Genomic DNA, 27,565 nt, shown 5'->3' with positions numbered 1-27,565 from the left:
CAAAAGGAACATGCTGCTTCTCTTTTTTTCCGACTTTTTTGTTGTACTAAAGATCATTAACTGAGATTACCTTACATGCCACCCCTACATACTGTTCCCTCATTAAAGGAAAACGGGCCCCCTTTTTTGGGGGGGGAATTTTGTCCATTATCCACAATCCTTATATGAGAAATGAATTTTCTGTGTGTTCTAAAGATATAAAAAGAGATAAAAAGAGATAGCTCATTGCTACACGTAATGGGACACACCTATGCTGCCTAGAAAGGCCGCTCCCAAAACTAACATTGTTACCAAAACACGTATTTTAGCGATTAAAAACCGTGCAGACGCCCTTAAAATGCTTCATTCATTATATAATTTAAAAAAAATAGCAACTTCAATATGTAGCGCTACCCTTCATTAGTCGCCTTAGGTTTTTGGAGCACATTGTGATGCCAAAAATGTAGTTTGATTGGTGTAATTGTGTTAATAATAATAATAATAATAATAATAATAGCATTTTCACTGTAGCTTGGTTAATATGCACATCACATTATATGCAAATGAGAGTCGGCTTTACAGGCGGAATATGTGTTTCTCATTACCTGCATTCTTAGCTTTGTCTTATGTGGGCTCTTTGCGGATGCTGTGAACCAAAAAAAACGCAGTATAATGTACTATCATACATCCTAATGAATGAGATTTAAAAAAAAACAAGTAGAATTATACTCTATCCAGGCTGCTGCATGTGTACAATGTATCATCCTTCACCTCATCAAGACTATTTGTAAGTACTTGAATTTTGTTTCTGTGGGGGTGAAAATGCCAATCATACATTTCATAACTAATTAGTCACATATTATTATTATTATTACTCGGAAGAAGATATTTTGGATTTGTATATATTTTCACCCCTCAACAGTGGTACGCATTACTTGACATACTAGCATACATTTACACATCATTCCATTGCAGCCCATCATAGATACTACCAAGTAAGATCCACCTTCTCCCTGCTAATATTTCTCTTTCTCTTCCCCGTAGGTGATGTGGGTATGCAACTTGTGCCGAAAACAACAAGAAATCCTCACCAAATCTGGGGCATGGTTTTATGGCTCGGTGCCTGGTCAGGTGCGGCGTGTGTTTGAAGGCGGGCCGCAGGGGAAGAAGGCCAAACTGCAGGACCCGTCGCTGTACCCTTACCAGGGAGCCTCAGGGGACTTGACACCAGCGTCAGACAGAAGCAGACGTCACGGCGGGCTGCTGCCCAGACAGGTGTCCCTCGACAATGGGTCGCTGAGGTACTCCGGACACGGTGACGTACCCGTTGACAGGTCAGTTTTGTGTTTGAAATGTATTTGACAGATGTTGGGATATGTAAAATATATTCTGGGTGTTTCAGATGAGTTATTAGAGGGTTGCTTTTACTTTAAACAGAATAACAACGCAAATATGTGTGACTGTTGTATTGGTAGGCGCCGATCGATGATTCAAGGTGTGTCTGAGCTTGTACCCAGAGCCCATGAGGCCAATAAAGGAGCCACAGATACCGTATTGGGCACTAACTCAGCAATTCTTTCACTATCATCCACCCACACACACACCAAAAAACAGCTACAGTATGTAAGGTGGTCTACTGACAGTTATTGTCAATGTGAATTGTTCAGAAAGCAAGATGTTTCGATAGTGTTTGCCATATGAGGCAATGCACTGCATTTCAGATTTAATGTTTGAGGTAGAGAATACAAACAGGACTAGACAGAATATTGTGTTTAAACTTGATTTATTTATGGAGTGACACAGAAAGCAAGATGAACAAAAGCGAAACACGGTGGCTGTCAGCAAGCGGGCATATCACACATCAGAAAAGTGCACATAAAATAAACAACATGGTATGAAAAAGAGAAACTTGCCAAATCTCTGTTTGCAACCGAATGTATTGGATTGAAATCCTCAGTCGGGATGTAAAATAAGGTTGAAATATCCTTACCTGTTTGATTTTTTTTAATTTTTATTTTATTATATTTTTACGCATTTATGTCTTGGCTGCACGGTGATCGAGTGGTTAGCGCAGAGACCTAACGGCCATCTCTGTGTGGAGTTTGCGTGTCCGGCTACTCCGGTTTCCTCCCACATTCTAAAAACATGCATAATGTTTAATTGGCGACTCCAAATTGTCCATAGGTATGAATGTGAGTGTGAATGGTTGTTTGTCTATATGTGCCCTCTGATTGGCTGGCAACCAGTCCAGGGTGTACCCCGCCACTTGCCCGAAGACAGCTGGGATAGGCTCCACCACCCCTGCGACCCTCGAGAGGATAAGCTTTAGAAAATGAATGAATGCATGTTTTTATGCTTCGCTGATAATCAAGCATTGTCAGTTTGCACTCCTTGAACACACCACAGTTGTGTACGCTGATTCTATCTGTTGTTTATATTTTTATTCATTAGTAGTGAGTACCTATACCTTTTTAAATGTAAATATGTTAGGTCTTAAACCTGGATTCAGCTTTTTAGCATTTAGTTTGTTAGCTTCTGTTGCGAGTGAATAATGGCAATCGAAGAGAGAGGGTTCTGAAGCTGAGCAGAACAACTGTAAACTGGCAGGAGGGGTTGGATCCAAACGTGTTATAAACCGGGATGGCTCAACAATGGGTCGGGGGCAACAACCCCCTAAATAAATAGCCCCCCCCAAAAAAAAAACTCCAGAAAAAGCAACACCATTCATGCCTCATCTCCATGTCAGTGCTGCATGTCTTCACAGCCTCGCCTTCCTTCCCTCAGTAAACATCAAATCACTGTTAGTATGCAAATGAGCGATATGGATCTTAGCACGGGATATTATGGGATGTATCATGATATAAAAGCATTATAGGCCATCATAAAGTCGGTAATGTGTCCTGTGTTTGCTGGGAATGTGAATGAAAACCAGTTATGATGTCGGCATCAGGTAAAACCACACGAGCGTGCTAAACTAAGCTAACCCCGCTACTTTCCATTCACGCTGCGAGATTCCGCCAACTTTCGCCGGTGTATATTCTCTATTTGGCGGTTTAGTGTTTATACTGATTTTGTGCTGCGATTGAGTGGTCCGCCGAGTAAATACTTCCCCACACAAATGTTCCTTCTCCTCACCATGGCAGCTTTTCATTCAGTGTATTAGTATTACTATAACCAGAGGTTTTTAGAACAGTTCTCTGGTAGTCCGAAAATAGTCTAAATGCACCCATGAGAGAAACATGCTGTGCTTGCAGGCACAATTTCATTTGATTTCATATCTCTCAATGTCGGTGACATGTCAGGCAGTTAACTTCCACATGGTGGCTCCTTTACTCTTTCTTCTCCCAAAGGGAGACGGGATGCTTTTATTTATTGTTTAGACCCATTTTGGCTCACAGGTTATTAGAGTGAAAAGTTTCATTGTATTTATTGTTACACCATTTTACTTCTTGTGTTTATTGTGTGACAGGAATTATTTTATGGAGTGGAAATACAATATTTAATAAAAACATGATATGTTGCAGTAAACTGGTTAACATTATCCTACTTTTCCCTTTGCTGGATGGATTCCGATTCTGTTTTCTCTTTTATTTTGGTCTAAGGAGAAGGATTTTCTCCTCACAAGGGTCACGGGGGTGCTGGAGCCAATCCCAGCTGTCTTCGGGCGAGAGGCGGGGCACACCTACATTCATACCTATGGACAATTTGGATTCGCCAATTAACCTAGCATGTTTATGGAATGTGGGAGGAAACCGGATTACCCGGAGAAAACCCACGCATACACGGGGAGAACATACAAGAGATGGCCGAGGTTGGAATTGAACTCGGGTCTCCTAGCTGTGAGGTCTGCGTGCTAACCACTCGACCACTGTACAGCCCGAGAAGGATTTTATTGAACAAATATATGTAAACGTTACACTGCTTAGACCAGGCTTTTCCAAAGTGCGGCCCTGGGGCCATTTCTCGCCTGCAGGTTGTTGCTTATTGGCTAGCGGCACCTTAAAAAAATACAATTAAGCAATTTACTTAGACATAAACACCAGCAAAAATGTACTATGTAATGAGAACATATTGAAATGTTAATACTAATAATACTAATACTAACACTAATAATGATATAAATACACGTTATCACTTATAAGTCAGTGCTGGCAGTCTGTTTTCCTTCCAAAACACATCTTAGCATATCTAATGGGTTGCCTTTAGCTTGTTTACAAAATTAAAAATATCAAAATAACCCCTGCATCCTTTCATTTTTCAGTATGCATGCATACTGTGTATTTCAAAGTCACTACATCACATAAATATCTATTGTAAAGTATCTTTGTGTACTACTTATTGTGTGCACACTGCCTTTTAAAATAGCATATCATCGTTTTGCAAGATGGACAGGTGATAAATAACATGTCAATTAGATGGAAGGCGTCCCTTTTAGAGACCCCCCCAGTGCCCCCCACCCCTGGAATCGACGCTCCTGTGTTGTAAAGATGAGCGGATTGCGCGAACCCCCCACCACCCCCCACCCACCCCACCAGGCCAGACAAGGAAAACCCCTGACGACAGCAATGCCTTTTTAGCGGATCTATCTGTGAGCGATATGACAAAGCGTGGACGCATCCCAGTGCAGCAGCAGCAGCAACGTCCGCGTGCACGCGCGTGCGTGCGTGTGCCCGCGCGTGCCGCTCATAGGTCTTATGCGAGGCGGAGCAGCTGATGTACGGCAGGAGATGCCGCTCCCGGTGTTGGCCGCGGTGTAGGATGCATCTCCGCCTCTGCCTTCCGGGCGGCCACTCGCCTATCGCAGCCCCCCGAGAGCACATTTTTGCCGACACCAGGGGGTTAAACGACGCCTTACCGGCACCGGCACCGCGCTCTTGCCTCACGTCCGAAGAATTATGACCAAAAGATCCCATCCGGAATCATCTGAAGACACGTTTTGGCCAGGAGCTGCAGGAGAAATATGGAACTGGATCGGCGTCGTAGTCGCGTTTAATGCGCCCCGGGGGATAATAATCAACGCACACCGCGGCGAAGAATGTGTGACGGGGGCGACGGAGGTTCCGGGATATATTGTGGCTGAAAGAAAGCCCGCTAAGAGGGGAGCCGCTGAGCATAAAGCGACAGAAAGCAGAGGGTGAAAATGCAGTTTGAGACATTGCGTCAGTTCTGTAGCTCGGTTCTATCCCATTTTAATGGGGCTTTCACTGCGCCTCAGAACATCTTGCAGACTGAGCTGCTGGAGCAGGCTCTGAGCAACATAGGGTGAGTGCTTCCTTTGCAAAGACGGGCCCTAATTTATGAGGAAGGGCTTCCCCGTCGCTGGTGTCAAACGAGTATTGGTGGTGGGAGGATTGTTGCGTTTATTGATCTGCAGCCATGCCCCCCCCCCCCGTAATAACAACCTCCGGTGGAGAAGTCAGGCTGCTGCAGATCTAAAATCACCCTATGCTGCATGCTCCAAGTACAAATAATAGCTAGTTCGTGGATTAGGATCACAAGGAGGTGAAACCTATTGCGCTTGTGTTTGAGTGTGTGTGTGTGTGTGTGTTCCAGCGTAACACTGCTGCAGCGCGTACGCTCAGGCGTGTGTGTGTGTGTGTGTGTGTGTATGGCAAATACAGAGTGGTTGTGTATAGTTGAAAATAAGTAAATACACCAGACCCACCATGTCTCATCAACCCACACACTCAAATGCATCCTGTATTGAGGATCAGAAATCCAGACTCCAGATCTAAAGTGTCAAATCCGGTTCCACACAAAACAGTTAACATTTACATCCACCAGCTGCCATTATCATGTCAATTTCATTATCCAGTAGTTTTCATGTAACTCTAACACTGAGGGCGTGTCGAGAAGTTGGATGTGGTTAGCATTGTATGATTAGCCTGGTCATTTGGCAAAGCTGCCATAAGTGTTAGACACATAACGCAGATTGAGGAAGGAGTACAATGTCCCTATGCAGCCTACATCCGCACTGTGATCTTCTACTCCACCATAGCATCAATAATGATTTACGGCATTGCCGGGCTCCCTGCCACATGGCATGACCAGAACACTGAGAAACTGGAAGAGCTGAAGCTTCTCTGGAAATTGAAGTGATCTTATATATCATCAAGTTCCCCTGTTTTGTATTTAAGGCTTGCTTGGCCTCATTTACAGTTGAGGAAAAAGAAGAACCATGTCATGTTTACATGCATATGCGTGCATATACTGTACATTAATAGCACGCCCGAGCTGTGCATGGGCAGCCGATGCAGCAGAGTTGGTGTGCTGGTGAAACTGGCAACCATTTAAAATGCGGGCTATATGACCCTTAGGCTAGCAATTGTTTTTTTTTTTTTTTAACTGTGATTACAATACAACACAATAACATGGTAATGGTAAATTTCATTTGAACATGCATCAGATTACAATTGAATGCATCACATAATCAGTTCACAGTTCCACATGTCCAAAAAGAGTAGGAAGAAGCAAAGCTTATTAAATCCTATCCCTCCATCTGGTACTTTAACAATCAGTAACTGTTACATTTGTTCACTTCCTGCTTTCCTAATGTAGTTGAAGGTTTTTTTTCTCATTTTTTTGTCCTGTACTGAAGTACAAGGTGATATGACCATACAATGACATAATGGGTACCATAGTAACTGTCAATATAGTGATAATATAAAACATTTGTTACATTTGTTCACTTCCTGCTTTCCTAATATAATATAAGTTTTTTTTATGTTTTATATTATCACTGTATTGACAGTTACTATGGTACCCATTATGTCATTGTATGGTCATATCACCTTGTACTTCAGAAAAGGACAAAAAATTAATTAAAAAAACAAACAAACCTTAAACTACATTAGGAAAGCAGGAAGTGAACAAATGTAACAGTTACTGATTGTAAAAGTACCAGATGGAGGGGTAGGATTTAATAAGCTTTGCTTCTTCCTACTCCTTTTGGACATGTGGAACTGTGAACTGATTATGTGATGCATTCAATTGTAATCTGATGCATGTTCAAATGAAATAAAAACATTACCATATGTATAGCACATCATGACTGGTTCAAGACTCTTCATCCTTGTATTTAGCAAACATCAACTGCTTGTATTGTTTCTTGAATTCTTGAATTCGCTCATAACATGCGGCAGAACTTAAGTGATTCGCTATTATCAGAGGCTACCAAAGGTTCGAACTTGACTGTTTGTGTCAGAGGCGGCCTCCTTTTCGCTCTCTTTTTGTATCTTCCTTGCCTAGGCAATGCCTGCTAATGGGCGGCTTGCTTTTAGATCCAACTCCCATGTATTATGCATGTGTGTCAGCGGACGTCCTAATGGGGTGTGGGGATCTGTTCTCAGAAGATGTGAATGGTTGTGAGTGGAGTGCTGCCTACATTTAACACACATACTGTTGAGACAATGCAACTTCAACTTGTCACCCTCCCTTTTTCTTGACATTACTGAAGCGACTGTCGTTGTCACTTTCCACTTACACTTGCTATTAGTCGTTTTTCAGTCGGGTGTTCTACATTTATTAGTAAATTTGGACATATGAAAAGGTACAACGTATTGGACCAAGGCTATGTTTCTCATACTTCCATTTCTTGTGAGCTGGAGACGAGCTCAGCGGACTTCAGGCAAGAAGCAGGTTACACCCAACAACCAGTGGACCATTTGGAGTCTCTTTTGAGTTATGTTGTGGGGAAGTGGTTTTTTCTTTCTGTAGTTTTGCATGGCTAGTTTTGACAAAGTTGTTGTTGTATGTATATACACCGTTTGTCGCTCTCAAATTGCTATTCAGTCCTTGTTGGAATTTCCGTCAGTACAGTTCTGTTCCAGTGAACCGTCAGTGTCATACCACACCGGTAACAACATGGACTTAAAGGGGAACTGCACTTTTTGGGGGGGAATTTTGCCCTTCATCCGCAAGCCTTATGTGAAACATGAACACATATATCTTTCCCTTTTCTGTGCATTTGAACAAGAGGCCACAACATAGTATGAGCTAGCTAACAATGCACATTTTAGGACGCACCTACTTCAACCACAAAGTTTTATCATTCGATTTACAAGCTGTTATCATGCTTGTGGAGTGTTTGTAGCAAAATTGAGAGCTTGGAATCCACTCTTCCGGCTGCTCTGTCTGTGAGCGACGTTGAGACGAGTGTTCGCCAGATAAATATAGTTTTTATTTAGCTGCTATAATAACAATATTGCTGTAGCTTGGGTAATATTAAGTCAGTTATGTTTTAGTTGTTTTTGTTGTGAGTTTTTAGCGTCAAAATGGGTACTTCCCATGATGTCCATTCTTAGCTAGCTCATATTAACTTGTTTTCTTGCACTTCAATGCACAGAAAAGGGAAATAAATGTGTGTTCATTGTGAATGATGGGCAAAATTTCCCTTTAAATGCCTTATACACCCATGATTGTCAGCCCTTCCCAGCCACTTTTTTCCAGATTTTTGTTTGTGCCACCTCTAATTTGGGTGCAAATCATGCTCCCCATCATTCACAGTTGCCCTTCTCTGCAAGCCCTCAACCTTGTAATGTTGTACCCGGGTTTTGGCAGCACTCAACAACTGTAATTAAACCAGCCTTTTATTGGCTTTGTCTTCACCAAGGGAGATGTATGCAGGAATAAGGGAGGTCCTGTTTTATTACTTGGGCGTCTAAGAGAGGAGTTTTGATGATTGCACACTGGAGAGTGAGCAAAAAGAAGTGTCCAAAGAGAGCAGCATGGTCAAGATAAAATAATAGCAGTGCAGAGGAAAGTGGATGAGTAGTGAATCAATATAGTTGAGGCCGTCGGTGTCTCTCTGCTCTCACAAAATCATATCTCTCAAGACGTAAAGAGAGGAAAAAAAAAGTTGATGGTATAGGTAGCTTGCAGTTAGCTGTGTACTGAGAGGCTAATGTTCTCAACGACTGGTTTGCTTCGCTGGACGACAATCCTGTTTCCGCACAAGGGAGGTGAAATTACCTTTGACAGCTTTGGTTGCAGGTTGCCTCAGCAGAGTCCCACAGCCGGAGGTACACGTGATGTCACCCCGCTGGATGTACTGTACATTATGTATAGTTCTGACCGGGCAGATCATTCTATACAGTGAAATGGGATGAGCAAGGCAGCGACAAGGAATAAACAAGAGTACACTTTTCATGCCCATGAAGCGAAACTGATTCCCACAAAAGGGCATTTGTTAGTGCATTTCGGTATGTGACCTTTAACCTTAAAGCATCATTAATGGTTGAGTGACATTTAAGTTTCAGTATTAGAGTGTACTTTCATCTTTGCCCCAAGTTGTAAACATTAGCCACGTATACATGGACCCAAATATTCCAATTCCATTCGGGTTATTTGCTGAAATGGAAAGAATGTAACCTTTGTATACACATCATTCCGAAAGAAAAGTGCCAATCCGAATGAATATATAATCGGATTCACAGGGGTGGAATATTCCTTTCCCCAATCCGATTGAGGTATCTTGTACCCGCTCAAACGGAAAGTTGTCAGCCTGCGTTCTTCTTTGTGGTGTTTTTCTTCTTCTGTTGTTTATTGGCAGTTGGCAAGCTTTTGTGTGCATTAGCGCCATCTGTGGAACAGAATCTAAACCCTTCTATACGCCATTCACAAGTCCAGTTTTATTAAAAAAGAAAATATATATCTATATAAAACATGTGCCGAGCTTAATTATAAAATATTAGCAAGATTGAACTTTATCTTTTCCTGTTCCCGAGTGCGTTCTTTCAGAGAATGCTGAGATATGACGTAACATGCAGTGTGAGATGTTCTTCGATTTAAAAAAATGGAGGCGAGCAATCGGCACTGGACTGCTGCGGAAAGTTTGTTTTTGATTGAAACTAAATTTCAAGACTAGACGAACAAAAAACTGGCAATATGGAGTTATTCCAACAAGTGAAAGAAAAACTTGATGTTGGTGTTTACGCTTTACTGCGCATGCCCCATTGACTATTCTGGTTGATTATAGCGGCGCATGTTGACACGCGATTGGAATATTCCTTTCCATGTATACCATTGCTTTCAGAAAGATTCCAAGAGAAAATTTCCTCAAGTAAACGTGGCTATTGTAGCGTATGTTATTATACCGAATGGACTAATGACAGGAATACATGCATTACCCTATTTCTATGTTTGGAACTGAGCATGTATTTGACTTTGTGTCTGCAACCCAGTACTGACCAGATCCTTGTTTTTTCTGCTCACATACAGATAGACAGTAGATATAGACATTTTAGACAGTAGAGAGAAGATAAGCTGCATGGACAGTGTTTTTTTTTTCAACCATATGCTTCAGTGTGTGATGCAATTTGTCAATGTCAGGAGCTATTTACTATTTTGAAGGGACTCTAACTTTGTCTGACTTTGCTGTTATTGCCTGCTGACAGTGTAGGGCCTTGCTGGATGTGTAGATGTAAGATGTAATGATACAGTAAAAGATTGTACATTACCTTTGATAATGACAGACCACTTGGTTGTATCAAAAATTCTGCTTTTGTAAAGAAATCCTGTTACTATTTCCACCTCTAATATGTTCTACACAATGGGCCGGCCTTCATTGTTTTATGAATGGGTAAGAGGCTGCTTTTCACATAATCCTAAATCCTAAAACCTATTTCATGCTCCAATTTATTCAATTACCAAAAATACACTTCAAGAAGCCGTGTCATAACACAATCACAAAAAGCTTAATCTAACATCTGCATCTATCCGGCGCCATTGCGATCGTCATCCGTCTCATCCTTAGCTTGTTCTCAAATCCTCTTTTGAAGCACTGATGGTATTTCACAAGCTCAATGAAATTAATTATCTCCATATTTTGCAAACACTGCACTGTGTGCGGTTCCCCTGTCTGCCAGAACGTGTACAATTAGCTCAGTTCATTTGGGTTGCAAATGAGCCGGCCCTCGTGATATTTGGCCGTCTCGCTGGGCCTCTTCCGCCATGCAAACGGGGAAGAGAACTCAGCCAAGGATTGATCAAGCGCCTCCGACTCATGCCATGCAGATGCTGAGTAAACAGGGAATATGAAGCTGCAGTGACTGTCTCCTCCTGTATCCACTTCTTCCATCTTCATTATTTTTGTAGTCTGCTGGCCGGCGTGAATGAAGCCCCATGTAATATTCATTTCATTCTCAGTATTTACTAGCTCATTAGGTTTTAGGATAGTAGTTGATCTGATCTCCCGGGGTGGCCTGGAAAAGAGGAGAAGTTGACGTTCAGTTTATTCACATTTCCCAATCAGGGAAAAACGTGGTGCATTATCTTCTGCTGGTTTATTGAACTGTGTTGCATTCATCAAGTTTCTCGCTCATGTTGTTGTGGCGTTGTTTGGCCGACAGTAGTTTTGTGTTTTGCAAAAAAAAAAATCATCATTATTTACGAGTAGATGATGGTCATAACTATCAAGTGATTGCCAATACTGACCACATAATGTATTCTCTTCACTGTATTTAGGTCTTTGGTATCTATTGTGTTTACGGACAAAAAATCAGTTTTTAATTAATTTATGGGAGTCTGAACATACTGTGTGCACATACATACATGTGTGAACATACCGAGTGGTTAGCACGCTGGCCTCACAGCTAGGAGACCCGAGTTCAATTCCACTCTTGGCCATCTCTGTGTGGAGTTTGCATGTTCTCCCCGTTTTCTCCGGGTACTCCGGTTTCCTCCCACATTCCAAAAAACATGCTAGGTGAACTGTGAATGTTGGTACTTGATCACTTTTGTCGGCCTCTATATTGACATGTTCATGTCAATATGTTTGTTTACCTCTTCTGTCTCGACCAAACAGGCTGGATGACAAGAGAGTTCACTCTGTGCATTTGGGGCATGTTGGTTCTATGCAGAATAGCGAATGAAGCCTCCTGCAGTCATTTGGTCATTTGGTGTATAACATATGATCTGATGTTGATTTCAGCTTATTGGCACACCACTATTTTGTGCATGTGTGGGTTTTCTCTGGGTACTCCGGTTTCCTCCCACATTCCAAAAACATGCTAGGTTAATTGGTGACTCCAAATTGTCCATAGGTATGAATGTGAGTGTGAATGGTTGTTTGTCTATATGTGCCCTGAGATTGGCTGGTGACCAGTCCGGGGTGTACCCCGCCTCTCGCCTGAAGACAGCTGGGATAGGCTCCAGCTATCCCCCGCAACCCTTGTGAGGATAAGCGGTAGTAAATGAATGAATGAATGAGTGAACATACTGTAATCACAAAACAACGTAACACTGGGTGCCCTAAACAGAGAAATCCAAGGACTGTGATTGATTGGCAACCAGTCCGGGGTGCCCCCTTGCTTCTCACTCAAAGTCAGTCATGATCGGCTCCAGCTCACTCAGTAATCAGGTTATTTGGCGACACTATACAAAACCGCTATTTCGTCTCTCAGGGGTCTGGCTTTAAGGCGTATGTCACAGATGCTGTCCTTTACAATTACAATTAACCCATGCAGCCATTTTGTCTGAGTCTTGTTTTCAAAGGTCTGGATGTGTACTCATCGATTGAGACGCCAGCTGGTCAATGCCACTGACTACAAGCAAAAAGGTCTCTTTGCTAATCCCATGGGTTGTGGCAAACCGTTTTTGCATTTAGTGAAAACTCTCAAGTAATAATGTAAAAAGGTTGCAAACACGTTTTCTATGCTCTTATATACTAAAATAATTCTACATCACGGAAATGTACTTATCACGTCATGTCTGGAACCAGTTAACTGTGATAATCGAGGGATTACTGTATACCATAAGTTGGTGCCCCAACAATGAGTGCCGTCAAATACATCCTTTTATGCCACTATCATCTGCAGTCAATCATGATCACTTATGAGAAGTTAATGGGGCTTGGCCTTGCCAAGTGAACAGACATTCTGGAACCTACAGCACCGCTTATTGGAAGATTTAGTTGACTGTTTCACTCTGTGTAAATTACCCATAATTCATAATAAAACTATGTACCCAATGTCAATCAAACTAAAAGATACCACACAAGTTTAAAAACCCGTTTGGTACTGTCTTTCACAGTAGCAGAACATTTGAACTTTTAAACCGTGTTATCGGGGTGGGTGTTCAAAGACGTTACGTCAGGGGTCTCAAACACGCGGCCCACAGGACACTAGTTGGAGGCCCCCGCCTTAATATGAAAGTTTAATGTTAGTGCGGCCCGCGCAAGTTTGATATGGATGCTGTATGGTATCATGTACCCAGAAAAAATTATTAATGTTTGATTAATGTTCATGTTAAAGGTTAAATAACTGTCAATAGTTATCCTCCCTATCTATGTGGAAGTGGTAAGTTTTTGGCTATTTAAGTTTAAAGGAAATAACTTGAAGGCTACCGTTTAGGCCGCTAGCTCTCTAGTTTGCGAGTCAGAGCTTTTCGGAACAAAAGCAAAGTTTATTCATTTTTGTGTTTTTAATAAATGCGGTTTTTTTTTTTTTTTTTGGAAAACCTGATGAGACCCAGCCTCGCCCAGACCCTAGCTCCAGTGGCCCCCAAGTAAATTGAGTTTGAGACCCCTGCGTTACGTAATTTAAGGTGAATGTAGTTGTTTGGAGTGTATTTTCCAGCATACTAAAATTGTACTATATATTGTACAATATATGGTGTTGGCATTGTACTGCTGTTGTGGTCAGATTCCGCCAGACTGTGCGACTCTGTGGGGACGCTCCACTGTGCCGTCCTAACAAAACGGCATACTTGCTCTGGTGTGAATACGTTAATTACAGAATAATTAAATAAATTAGTTTCGCCATTAGTGATTTTTACAACATTCTTTTATGAAATACCCCACCTTGATTGCCCACCCAAAGGACTTACTGTGCAGTAATAGTCGCCTGTAGTTCCACTTTTCGATCTCAGGTCTCTTGGTGTGAAAGGTAAATGTTCTGAGTATTAGCAGGATTAGTTGTGAATGTCAAAAATGTCTTAGAAATATCAAGTGAGTCGGCAGATTTTGCGTTTAAACTTGCGGTGTTACCCCGGAACGCCATCATCACTTGTCAGCAACGACCGTATAAACAAAGGAGCACTGCTCACCTTGAACATACAGTACTGTATAACCTTACTTCCTAGTACCTTGCTGTGGAATTGGTGTGAGCAGTGCAGCCTGGGTGACTGTTGGCTGTTTTCTTAAGAGGCTTCTCACTTTGTCCGGCCCCTGAGATGTTATTTTGGTCTCCAAGAATAATTAAAGCCTCCTCCTCCTGACTCACCCCTCAGCTTTTTTCATTACCTCTCCACATGTACAGCCAGAGAGCCAGACAGCATCAATGCCTCGGATTTCAAATGCGGGTTGCTTTCTGGTATGAAAAATGCATACTTAGCAAGAACCCAGTGCTGGTGTGTTGCTGTGTTTATGTGGGGGAGAGAAAGGACAGAGGGTGCAATCCAGTTCACCCGGCATTTCGCAGGCTTTTTTTTTTTTTGTGAGTGTTGCTGCTGTGAAAAGTCTGATTTGCTGGAGGTTTTGCCAAAAAAATTGCACCGGAGATTTTTAGGTGTTTATACAAAAATTCCGTGAGGAAATGAAAGTTGCAATAAACAGTTAAAATTGTTGAAGAATTAACTAATGTTATGACTTAGGCTACAAAAGTAGGGTTTATTCAGCCACAAAAACGTACACTTGTATTCTTAAAGGAGACTCAATACAGTATTTACAGCTTTTTTGCAACAAGTTCAGCCTCAGTTATCACCTCTTCAGGTTCAAACTGCACAGTCAGTAAAAGACGAGGCCAAACATGGCGGCGTGGGGATCTATGATCTGTCTGTTTTTTGTTGTCGTTCATCGGGTGTTCATGTTACCATATTTGGTTGCTTGTGCTCAACTGATGTACTCACCTCTCCCGAGAGGTTGGACTCGGAGGACCATGTGATTTTTACACCCAGCCAATCAGGCCAGGATCACAATACGTCACAGACTGATCAATCAGTTGAGTTGTGGAGCAAACGTCCTTGTTTTTGACAGCCCCCAAAAATGAATGAATATAAACTGTAAATTATTAGCCATATAACTTTTTTGTTTGGCTTGTTGACGAAACTGAATCCAAACACGCATCAGCTGATCAACAGCTTCCGAGAGATTTTTTTTTTATTTTTTTTATTTTTTTGCAGTGGTTCATGTACTGTCACAATCTCCCATTCAGCCATCTTAGATGTTCATTAAAATGCCTCAGTCATGCTTGGCTGTTGTTGTATAATTGGCTGTGTAGTTTCTGGGCAACTGTTTGAAAAGGCATGAAATATATGGCATGGTAAGTATGTGGGGTACTTTGTTTCCAAGCGAAGGAATCCATGCTTGTATAACATTGAGCCAGCATTAAAACATAAGCAGACTCTATTATTTTAGGTACTAATCATTGTTGTTCTTGAATGACGTTGGAGTCTTTTTGCCAGTTTTGCACTTGTTATGTTACAGGGAAATGATGTCCTTTTTAAATCTCCAATTACACTTTACTAAATGTTCATGATCAACTACTGAGTACCAACAGCCCTGTCAGATGACACCCAACCCAACAATCCGTATCACACGGTACCTCAAGTTCACGTTAGCAAATACCGTATAATATAGTCAGACTTTGTTTACTGCGAGGGATTTGTTTGTGCACGTTAGCCTTTTCAGCGTGGTAGAAAGTAATGCATTATTTGCACCTTTAACCTTTTTCTGCAGCAAGGAACAGGAAAGAACAGCATACCAGTTTTGATCTGTATCTAATTTTGATGTCATACTCTTTGGGGGCTTGGCCTACATAGAATGCTAACCGTGTGTCGTCTTATAAAGGAGACCTACCGGAAAGTACAGTATAGTGCAGAGGCTTGGCTATACGCAGTATGAACAGCATGATGCACTGATTGGTGTGTTTATGGAATGCAGAATGTCTCTGTGTGATCATGTACAGTATATTTAACCAGATGAAGTTGTGCCCAACCTCTCACCAGGAAGACATTTAGCACGGTTCTTTAACTTCAACACTCATATCTATACCTTTTCCGCTCTAAACTAGTTAGATTCACGCTTTTCAGAGCATCTCCGGTTTATTCTCCAATGTGGCTAAGTTGGCTACAGTGGTCCCTCCTGCTACATCTTCTTATTCTCTGCCAGACATGATGCGTATGGGGTGAGCAGAATCTTACTATAATGCGTTTATGAGCAATGGGCGTAATTTCCAACAAATTAAGAAATAATAGTTTCACAGGCGGAAGTATAGAAAACTCGCATTTCTATAAGTGGCGTTCAGGACACAAAGCATATAACCATTAAATTCACTTTTTGTATGTAACTACAGAGCTGCTACAAGTGAACAAATGACTTTTGTTGTTGATATAGGCATTTAGTTAGAATCGGAATAAGGAATAATAATGAAAGTTGCATATCTATGTGGGACGTGTCTTCACGTACTCTTAGCCGTGGGGGAGCAGCAGCGAATCAGAAGGGGAGAATAATGTAAGCTGACTGATTTCATATGGCATCTACCAAATGGTGTTTATGCGATCTGCGTAATGGGCACCCTGATTTAGATAGCATAACTGACCAAAATGTAACCATTTCTTTACTTAGGATTAAAAGAACGAGAAAAAAAGCTACCAGAAGAGGGGAATTTTTTTTCCCAACAAGTTGTATTGTATATAGTTATAGACCGTCAAATCTCGTTTTTTGTATGATCACGTTTTTGAGCAAATGAAGCACTCCTTTCCTGTGATGTTTCACACTGCGTGGAGACTATGCAGCCAGCAGAGCCGAGCAAAAAAAAAAATCATTCTCCTCTCACTCAGTGTGGAAGTGGTAACACTTTCTTAGCTTTAGAGTAGTAAATTGTAGAATATAACTACTTAACTCGCTCGCTTGCTATGCTAGCGGTAGCCATGGAGAAGATAACTAGTTAGCTCGCTATCTTGCGGTGCTAGCGGCGACCATCTGTTATGTTCCTGCATTAATCCCATAGCCTGTGGAATGTGATGTAAACAAACAATATTAGGATTGTAAAAGTGATTATTGAGGTGTTATTTCATGTCTACAAAGCTTTAATAATGTCAAAGCCTGTATTTGCTTGAGAGGGAACGTGCCCGGCTAATGACAACAACACATCTTTGGCACGCTCTCCACTGAAAGAAGATAACGCAAGAAAAAAATCAGCACGCTGAATGTGCAAGTCTTGTATAAGATCAATCATTAGTCACGACAAGAGAAGCAAGAATGCATAGCCCACTTACAAAAATGTCATCATTTATTCCTGCCTACACTAATACAATGTATATCTATTATACTGATCAAAATAACAAATGAAAAATGTCCATCTGATAATATCTTACCATGTTAAATGTCTGCTTTTTCGCCGCCAGTCTGCTGCACCGACAGTTTCCTGCACCTTACTGCATGTGGCTGGAAAGCACAATTTATAACCCTGCTGCAAAATCTACTGGCGGTCTTAAAGAGAGCTCAGTTTCAGAATTAATACCATCATGTGATGGCGAGGACTGGCTGGAGGTCAAGCAGCTACGCTGTTCAAGCTACCAGTCCGCTTAGCAAAGAGCATCGATTACCAATCACAAGAGCAGGAAGATGTGCTAGGCTGACTAATTCAACAGGAAGTCTTCTTATAATAGACTTTATTTGGTTTTATATACACAGATTCATTTTCGGCATCAAGCCAACAGAGGGGAAAAAAAAGTAGGGGGGGGGCAGATTAGAAGTCCAGGTGGGTAGAATTATTCCACCTCATCATTCTATGCATTATATTAATGCAAATATATTTCTCCCAGGCCTGGCACTTTGATGATGTAGCTGGTTTTCAGTGACTTGGTTTGATGTAGATCTGGTCTACTCTTGGAGAGAGTGAATGTATTATGATGAACCGTGTGTAGTGGATGTCTTCATCTTTTTCCTTACTCTTCTTCTACAATTTATTTCACACAAAGCAAAAAAAAAAAAAAAAAGAAAGACACATTGTATATGATTTCACTTCTGTTACTGCATTTGTCCTCTTTCTATGTAGTCGACTTGCCTCATCCTTCCCACGAGGTTGGCTTTGTGCTGCAAGGAGAAATGTGGGATGTCGGAAGCGACAGCTGACTGATGTGTGGAATCACATGAGGGGCAGGAGGGAGATGGGTTGTTGATGCAGCACTTCCAAGCATGGAGCTTGAGGAGTGATAGTAAAGGAAAAGGAATGCTGTTTTGGTCACTTTGAATGACATTGGGACATTTATCAGATTTTATTTTTTAACTTACAAAATGACGCTTCTCTCCTTCGGTCCAGGCGCCAAAATGCCCTCCCTGCCAAGTTATTTCACATTTCACAGGGTGAAGAGTCTTGAACCAGTCATGATGTGCTATACATATCACTATATTGACACTTACTATGGTACCCATTATGTTATTGTATGGTCATATCACCTCGTACTTCGGTACGTGACAAAAACAAAATTTATAAAATATAATAATTTTAAAATTAATTATTTTTAAAATAGTTTTGATTTTATAATATTTTATAATATTTAATATTAATAAATATTAATTATAAAATTATATAATAAATAAATTTATTTATTAGGAAAGCAGGAAGTGAACAAATGTAACAGTTACTGATTGTAAAAGTACCAGATGGAGGGGTAGGATTTAATAAGCTTTGCTTCTTCCTACTCCTTTTGGACATGTGGAACTGTGAACTGATTATGTGATGCATTCAATTGTAATCTGATGCATGTTTAAATGAAATAAAACCATTACCATTACCATTTCCCACACTGCATATATTTCAAGTGAGGGACAGAAAGTGTGGAAGAAAACTTTCCTTGGTCTAACAAAGAACCATGTTCTCACTCATTGATGGTACTGTATTTGTCCCTGGTAAACTCTACTGCCAGTCACTCTCTTTGTTATTATTATAATTTTCCGTCATTCCACTGAATGAGGTCTCACAATCCATACAGTGTCACAGCAGAGGACTTCTATAATTAGCTAGGATAAGAACAGTAACCCAGGCTTCTATATGTTTATTTCCACTTGCAACCCCCGTAAACATTCCTTTCAGTTCTTCATCTGTTCAGATGATTCACAGCTGCTTGATCTGCTGCACCCATCTCTACCTCCTGTTCCGAGCCGTGTCGCAGTCTGTGGAGACATCACAGTTGAATCTTTCCATATAAGGGGATGTGATGGAGGGAGTACATCACTGTGTACTTGGTGACTCAATAAGTACAGCAGTCACACAGACCTCGGTGCTGCTGTTTAGGCATCACGATCACATGGTGTTGCATCTCGCTGTTTGCATTTCGAACTAGTTTTCACAACAAATATACTGCATTTTTAGCAAAAATATATATACTTTTAGACACTTAGCACTTCCTAGTGAAGTGTACCCACAACCACCACAATTAAATTAAATTAATTTGACTCTCCAGGGGTTAGGAGCACGGCGTCCCCAAAAATATACTGGTCGGGGAAACACTGGTATGTTTCTAAAGAGTATTCCTTAGTAGGTCTATACGTGGTACAAGGTAACCCTGTGAAAGTGGTACTTTTGGAACTGTGACAAAGTATTGTGTTACTATTATATAATTTAAGGGCTCAGCTCCTTCCCAGCATTCATATAGTAGTGTGACTCTCATTCACATTTGCAGGGCGCTATCGCTCAACTTCTTCTCCTCTCTAGCACCCCGTATCTTAGCCGAGCAGCGGTTCGTGAACCATACAAAATGCTCATCCATCATACTGTCCCTGCCTGAACTATCATATTTTTAGGTTTCAATATAAAAAGGCTACGCAAAGACCTCAAAAGGCATCCTTTATCTCTTACAGTAGAAATTATATTTTTTATTGGACTGTTTTTGGGCTCATGGATAAAATTATTATTTGTTTTAATCAACTTTAATGCTAATTCAGTATAAGTATTAATCGCTGAAACTAAACTTATCCTAAATATTCCACTTTACAATGTTGCCATTGTGAAAATCAGGGGGTTTGTTAACAAAAGAGCATAGAAATAACATAAAAATAACAAATTTATATAGTTTTATGGCTGAAGATTTTAATGATATTACATTTACGATCGAGTGGTTAGCGAGCAGACCTCACAGCTAGGAGACCCGAGTTCAATTCCACCCTGCATGTTCTCCCCGTGCATGCATGGCTTTTTCTTCGGGTACTCCTCCCACATTCCAAAAACATGCTAGGTTAATTGGCGACTCCAAATTATCCATAGGTATGAATGTGAGTGTGAATGGTTGTTTGTCTGTATGTGCTCTGTGATTGGCTGGCTGGCGACCAGTCCAGGGTGTACCCCACCTCTCGCCCAAAGACAGCTGGGATAGGCTCCAGCACCCCCATGACCCTTGTAAAGATAAACGGGAGAAAAGCATAGGGCGAAATTTAGGTTAAAAGTGTATGTATGTGTCATTTTGGTTATTGCATTAATATAATTACTTTACTATTACTACACTAGAAAAAATAAAAAAGTAAACTGAACATAAAAAATAGGTGCTTAATCTCATTGCGATGAATCACAACTGAAAAATATGTAGAAAAGTAAGATAAAAACAATCCAGCTAATGTTGTTGTTGTTCTTGTGTCTATGTGATACACAGGAAACGAAGCCCATCTGCATCCAGGGATCCAAACCAAATATACGACCAAAGGGAGGGGGGGGACCATTCGCAGTATGCGCCGACAGACGGCAGCATGCCCAGATCACCGTCTGACTACGGAGATGGGGACCCTCGGCGGGTTCCGCGGGGCCCACACATGTACCCAGATGTGAATTCAGCATGGACTGGATACAGAGACCGGCAGGGTCCTGGACGCTGGCACTCCCAGGAATACCCTCTGGACCAGGAGCTAGATGGGCCACATAACGAGTATGAGCTCCAGAGACAGCGACAAGAGGAGTTCCAGACACGCTATCGCAGTGACCCCAACCTGGCACGCTACCCTGTGAAGCCGCAGCCGTATGAAGAGCAGATGAGAATGCATGCGGAGGTGGGACGCCTGAGGCACGAGAGACGTCATAGCGATGTCTCTCTTGCTTACACGGAGCAGGACGACCCCGCCCCCATCCGGTTGTCACGTCAACATCTCACTGAACGCCGTCCGCCTATGGTGGGACAGCGATCTTACTCGGTTGACCGCTCCTCCCCAGGACCTATGGGTCCTGGCCTTGGAGGCCACAGAACATCAAACCACAGTCCCCCGACCCCACACCGCAGCCCTGTGCTGGGTGACCGATCTGGGGATCTTCGGAGGGGTGACCTGGGTGGAGGCGGGGATCCTATGAGGAGACAACAACACCACTTAGACCCCAGCTCAGCTGTCCGCAAAACCAAGAGGGAGAAGATGGAGAGCATGTTGAGGAATGACTCGCTGAGCTCGGATCAGTCGGAGTCGGTGCGGCCGCCGCCCCCCAAGCCCCATAAAACCAAAAAGGGAGGGAAGATGCGGCAGGTGTCGCTGAGTAGCTCGGAGGAGGAGCTGGCAACCACACCTGAGTACACCAGCTGTGAAGATGTGGAGATAGAGAGTGAGTCAGTCAGTGAGAAAGGTACGGGCACGCACTTTTTATCACTCTTTTGATGACATTCTCTTTACTTAACAGAACCAGTTTGTGGTCACTGTCCTTCCTACCGTATTTTCTGGACTATAAGTCGCACCGGAGTATAAGTCGCACAAGGCCAAAAATGCATAATTAAGTAGAAAAAAACATACATAAGTTGCACTGGTGGCGGTCTCACAGCTAGGAGACCAGGGTTCAATTTCACCCTCGGCCATCTCTGTGTGGAGTTTGCATGTTCGGTTTCCTCCCACATTCAAAAAAACATGCTAGGTTAATTGGCGACTCCAAATTGTCCTTAGGTATGAATGTGAGTGTGAATGGTTGTTTGTCTATATGTGCCCTGTGACAGCTGGGATAGGCTCCAGCACCCCCCGCGACCCTCGTGAGGAAAAAGCGGTAGAAAATGAATGAAAGAATGAAAGTTGCACTGGATCAAATTTTTTAGCAGGTAATTTATTTTACAAACTACTTGACCAAAACAGACATTACGTCCTCTTGGAAGGCAATTTCTAACAATAATAAAAATAATATAGAACAGGCTGAATAGATGTAAGATATGCTAACACAATAGTTATTCAGCTACACGAAAAAATAAACATAAACAGAAAAGGTGTCCAGTGTTTAAGTAACATAAACAGTTTTTTAATTTATCAGTCGCTCTGGAGTATAAGTAGCAGGAACAGCCAACCTATGAAAAAAAAGTGCGACTTATAGTCCGGAAAATACAGTAATTCCATTAACTAAATTTTTTTTCCAGAGGATGCAGATATTATTTGTTTTGTTGTCTTATGTTTATAATTATTGCTGTGTTATTATTGCTCAGGTATAACCTTGTCTTCAGTCTATATGTATACTTTCTCTTTACGTCTACCTGTAGTCTATTGTGTGTTGTATGTTTAGTCTGTGTGTATGAATGTATGTACGTATGTATGAATGTATGCATTTAGTCATGAATGTGCGTATGCATTCTTTGAAATCCAAGTCAATACATACTATGTCTGCATGAATGAATGAATTTGCCTATGGTGTTCATTTGCATCAAAAAATGATGATTTATAATAATTGTAACCAGACTTTTAAGGTACATGTGAACACGTTAGTCTTACTGAAATCAGACCAAATGTAATATCATAAGGGAGCTTGAACACCGGGATAATCCTGTTTGAGATGGGACTAAATAGGATGCTGTCCAAATGCTGTAGTACATTCTAGTATTCAGTGTATAACACTATAGTAAATACATATGGGCATTATATGGCATTTGCAGTATAATAATATGCAGTGCTTATTGGTTGCATATTTATATGTAATAAGTAAGTGGAATGAATGAATTGTGTATGACAGTGGTGCTGAATAAGACTTCATTTTGCTGCTGCCGAGTATCATGGAGAGGATGAGGAGGATTTCCCATGAAGCCCGAGCAGTTTGCTCCGTCATCTCTTGTCCCTCACTGACTCAAATGACTCCATCTTAAATCCCATGGTGTCACCGGCCCTTCTTAATAGGTTTATTAATCCTGCTTTGCCGCCTGCTAGTCCTTCTAAAGTCCACCATTAGCTTCTTAGTTTTGTTAGTTGTTAATGACAAGATGATTCCAGCTTCAGATACTCCATTGTTAATACGCCACCACTGCCAAGTCGTCAGAGCGCTTCTGCAGTTGTATTGGAAGTCTGAGGCAGGAACAACGCTAGGAATTCTGGACCCCATTAAAAAAATAAGACATTGAGGCTCCTCCAGATAGCAGTTCTTACCACGTCTCTAGAGCCTTAACTGACCCAACAAGAGCTTCACATGACTCCAACTGTGAATGTTGGTATTTTATCACTTTTGTCGGCCTCTATATTGACATGTTTGTTTACCTCTTCTGTCTCTACCAAACAGGCTGGATGACAAGAGTTCACTCTGTGCATTTGGGGCATGTTGGTTCTATAGCAGAATAGCAAATGAACCCTGCTGCAGTCATTCGGTCTCAAGTGTATAACATATGATCTGATGTTGATTTCAGCTCATTTTCACACCACCAGTTTGTGACGAAGACAGTTATATAATGCAAAAATTCTGATTCCGGAAGTATAGCACCAGATACATTTTTATTATTATGATTTTATTATTATTTCTCCCGGTGCATGTGTGGGTTTTCTCCGGGGACTCCGGTTTCCTCCCACATTCCAAAAACATGCTAGGTTAATTGGCGACTCCAAATTGTCCATAGGTATGAATGTGAGTGTGAATGGTTGTTTGTCTATATGTGCCCTGTGATTGGCTGGCCACCAGTCCAGGGTGTACCCTGCCTCTTGCCCGAAGACAGCTGGGATAGGCTCCAGCACCCCTGCGACCCTTGTGAGGATAAGCGAGAGAAAATGAATGAAGGAATGAAATAATTATTTTATTATTATATTATTGTTACATTAATGAAAAAATGTTTTCAAAATAGTGTTGACCATAATATTGTTTATCGTCAATAATTTGTAGTATAATTATCATCAAGCAAAATGTTTTATTGTGGCACGTCTAACTCCACTAAATGCAGTGAAAGGTAGTGATGGAACTACATTCTGTGCTGTTTATGTCTGTTTAATTATCACTGTCCATTTTGACATAATCACCTCTTGAATATTATATTCAATATATTATATGTACTTCTTTGAATCGCAGTTTAACTCCAACAGGAAAATAGAAACAGGATTAAGTATTACAAATATCATGCTTGTTGGAGATGCGTGTGGCTGATTATTTTTGCTTGTTTAGTTTGTTAGCCTCTTCAATGCTCTGCCAGGGTCATTCTAATTGCAAATTGATTTCATTTGAAAGGCTTTGATCTGCACAACAGAAAGGGAAGGATGTAAAACTAACTGAATAGGTGAAGATGATGAGAGTACAATAGCACAGTTTGCCTTTGTGAGCGCCTCTGTCACATGTCTGATACATTTAGTCTTCATCTTGCGTTGTTCTGTTATGTAACTGTTCTGCGCGCTGAGGAAAGCGGCCTGGCACCGGTGATACATTATTGATGTGGGGCTTTCCAGGTAGCCACTCAACAAAAGGAGGGAGTCGGGCTGTTTTTAGGTTCAGGGTTTGTGTTGGTTCTGTATGTAGCTCTCTGTCTTTTAGTTAGTTTATTAAGGACTTTTAACAAATGAGCATGTGTACATGCCAGTCACCTTCCCCATGCAAAATATACAACAGGGGTGAAAAGTAGAGATGCTTGGGATTGACTTTCTTAGCATTATCCAATGCCATCCAGCACTTCATTACCGATGTAGACAGCAATTCTTCCCTCAAACTAATGTCATGTACAAAATAAAGACAAGTACTGCAATAGGCAATACAAGTTACCGTATTTTCCGGACTATAAGTCACACTTTTTTTCATAGGTTAAGATATGCCTTTATTCGTCCCTCAGTGGGGAAATTTGTAATAGGTTGGCTGTTCCTGCAACTTATACTCCAGAGCGACTTTTAAATGAAAAAAACTGTTTATGTTACATAAACACTGGACACCTTTTCTGTTTACGTTTACTTTTTGTGTAGCTGAATAACCATTGTGTTGGCATATTTTACACCGATTCAGCCTGTTCTATATTCTTTTATTGTTAGAATTTGCCTTCCAAGAGGACGTAATGTCTGTTTTGGTCATAAAATAAATGCGACTTTTTTGTACCTAATTATGCATTAGTCCAGAAAATACGGTGTATAAAAAGTGCTACAACGCTGTGGTATGATATTATATTACAGGTATTAAAGGAAGACGCCTTACTTTCCCCCCTTAGGTATTAGCTCATGTTCCGCATGGCAGGTTAGACTCGAGTTTTAGTTTTCTCATGTTTTTACGTCACTTCCTGTTTTGCTTGTTTATATTACTATTACAGTGTCACTGCATTACGCGCAGAGCAAAACGTAACACTTTACAATCATTGCATATTTGCAATATAAAGGCAAAATGTAGAAAAAAAATCCACACTGCTGACACACTGAGCTTCTTGTTCTGTGGAGCATGTCATCACTCATGCACAATATAATTATTGACAGAAAAACGATATCAATATCTCATTTTTATAATCCAATGAGGACCATTTAGTCTATAATTAATACTAATAATTTACAATCTCATTTGTATGCCAATATCGGTCAGTCGATATGATGGGACTTTCCTAGCGAATTGCCAAACTGACCTTAAGCGATGAAAATACTTGCATAAAGCACCTTTTGACCCCATGTGGTCTGTCAACATCTCAGGGTCTGTGCACTCAGCCTGCCCGGGTGAGGAGATGCGAGTGTAATAGCAGGCTAAGCAGGGTTCTTTTCATGCTCTCAAACCTCTCAAACCCCAAGGGTGCCGCTGTGGAGGGAGGAGGGTTTGATGGAATGAGAAGAAGGGGAGTCAGGAGGAGAGAGAGGGTGTGCCAGCTGTAATGGGCCTGGCTCGAGCCTGTGAGAGCTGGAAACTGATTTACCGCTATGAACCTCTCCCTGTGTTTTACTCTTTATTGATTCCCCTGACATGCAGTCTCATAATAGTGCCGAACAGACAGAAAAGGGGGCTGGATGGTTAACTACAGCAGAGAGGTAGGCAATGTGCAGTGACAGTCAAACGTCCGTAATGATTAATGATTGTGGGAACTGTTTTTTGCCTCCGTATGGCAAATATTTTGGAAAATATGTTCCTAAATTGAGGCTAAAATAAGCCTGTGCTATTGTGTATGTAATATACATTACTTAAATAGTATCTTAATTTAAAAAAAATAGCAAAGTTCATATTTTAAAACTTATTACATGTGATCCGCGTCAATGTTTGTCACCTGCCACCATCACCTTGGTAACACTGTGGTTAATCATACACACGGACCTGCCTCTTTTGTGCTCCCTGTGAGTTATAGTAAAAACAACATCAATAATTAATGATCCAATTAATAGTTTACACTGGTTTTTATTGAGCTGTCAAAGTGATGGAGAGCATGCCGGTGGTGAACTCCACCACCGCCTGCTCTCAGCCTTCGCCCTGAATCAGCACTTTGTGGGGCCTGGGAGCCGGGGCTTGCATGCAGGGCTGGGCGCAGACTGCTGATGCTCACAATTCATGGCTGTGATGAGTTTCCTCCTGCCTGAAAAGCCACTCAGGGTCTGTCTCGAGTTGTAATTTGCAAGCTCCTCGTTTCTTTGCTCCTCGATCCTCTCTTTGCACGTTAGCTCCTCCCACCTGAAATTCCATCGAGGAGTCGAGGGGCGGGAGAAGTGTTTGGAGAAATCATCCTTCCGTCACTGTCATCATTTAGTGGAGGCGTCATTCAAAGATGACGTGTGTCACAATTATTCTGAGTTATTGCCATCGTAGCACAGTATGTGCATGGCAGCTTTATGTTTAACATCGAAGTTATAAAACTGGAATAAAAACCCCAATAAAACCTAATGTGTTTAATAGATGCCTTAAGTGATTTAATTATGCCCATCAAAATTTCCACGGGAATTTTCTAGTTTCTGTATAAAATTTCAATGTGGAATGAAAACAATTGTAGACTCACCCATGATTGGGTCATTATTATCAGGATGTTGCCATCTTATATTATGCTCATTTTCCGGCCTTTTGTATTGAGTTGTGGACTCCTATAGAGCAGCTACACACAATAACCAACAAAGATCTTCCAGAATCTGCACCTAATCCAGCTGGTTTTCTTTGGATTCCGTGCTCATTCATTCATTCATTCATTTTCTACCGCTTATTCTCATGATGGTCGCGGGGGGTACTGGAGCCTATTCCAGCTGTCATCGAGCGAGAGGCGGGGTACACCCTGGACTGGTGGCTAGCCAATCACAGGGCACATATAGACAAACAACCATTCACACTCACATTCATACCTATGGACAATTTGGAGTCGCCAATTAACCTAGCATGTTTTTGGAATGTGGGAGGAAACCGGAGTACCCGGAGAAAACCCACGCATGCACGGGGAGAACATGCAAACTCCACACAGAGATGGCCGAGGGTGGAATTGAACCCAGGTGTTTTCACTTCTAGTATTGTGTCAGAGGAACTCTGTCCAT

The 27,565-nt window shown here is 41.5% G+C and overlaps 1 protein-coding gene across 34 annotated transcripts in view; it reads left to right on the top strand.

The window, feature by feature from the left end:
* Positions 1–27,565, top strand: part of rims2a (regulating synaptic membrane exocytosis 2a) — a 111,284-nt gene that overhangs the window by 35,987 nt on the left and 47,732 nt on the right. For 29 of the 34 annotated variants that reach the window (XM_078790876.1, XM_078790883.1, XM_078790888.1 and 26 more), the window contains 2 exons: positions 1,024–1,313; positions 20,566–21,515. In XM_078790876.1, coding sequence (XP_078647002.1) covers positions 1,024–1,313; positions 20,566–21,515 — 1,240 coding nt within the window. Of the gene's footprint in view, positions 1–1,023; positions 1,314–4,681; positions 5,242–20,565; positions 21,516–27,565 lie in introns of those variants that run through there. The other 5 variants (XM_078790903.1, XM_058053529.2, XM_078790905.1 and 2 more) reach the window with 2 other exon arrangements.

Source organism: Doryrhamphus excisus, linkage group LG5 (genome assembly GCF_037039965.1).
Source record: "Doryrhamphus excisus strain RoL-2023G ecotype Guam linkage group LG5, RoL_Dexc_Guam_v1.1, whole genome shotgun sequence".
NCBI classification, from domain to species: domain Eukaryota; kingdom Metazoa; phylum Chordata; class Actinopteri; order Syngnathiformes; family Syngnathidae; genus Doryrhamphus; species Doryrhamphus excisus.
This window is presented reverse-complemented; position numbering and strand designations above follow the sequence as displayed.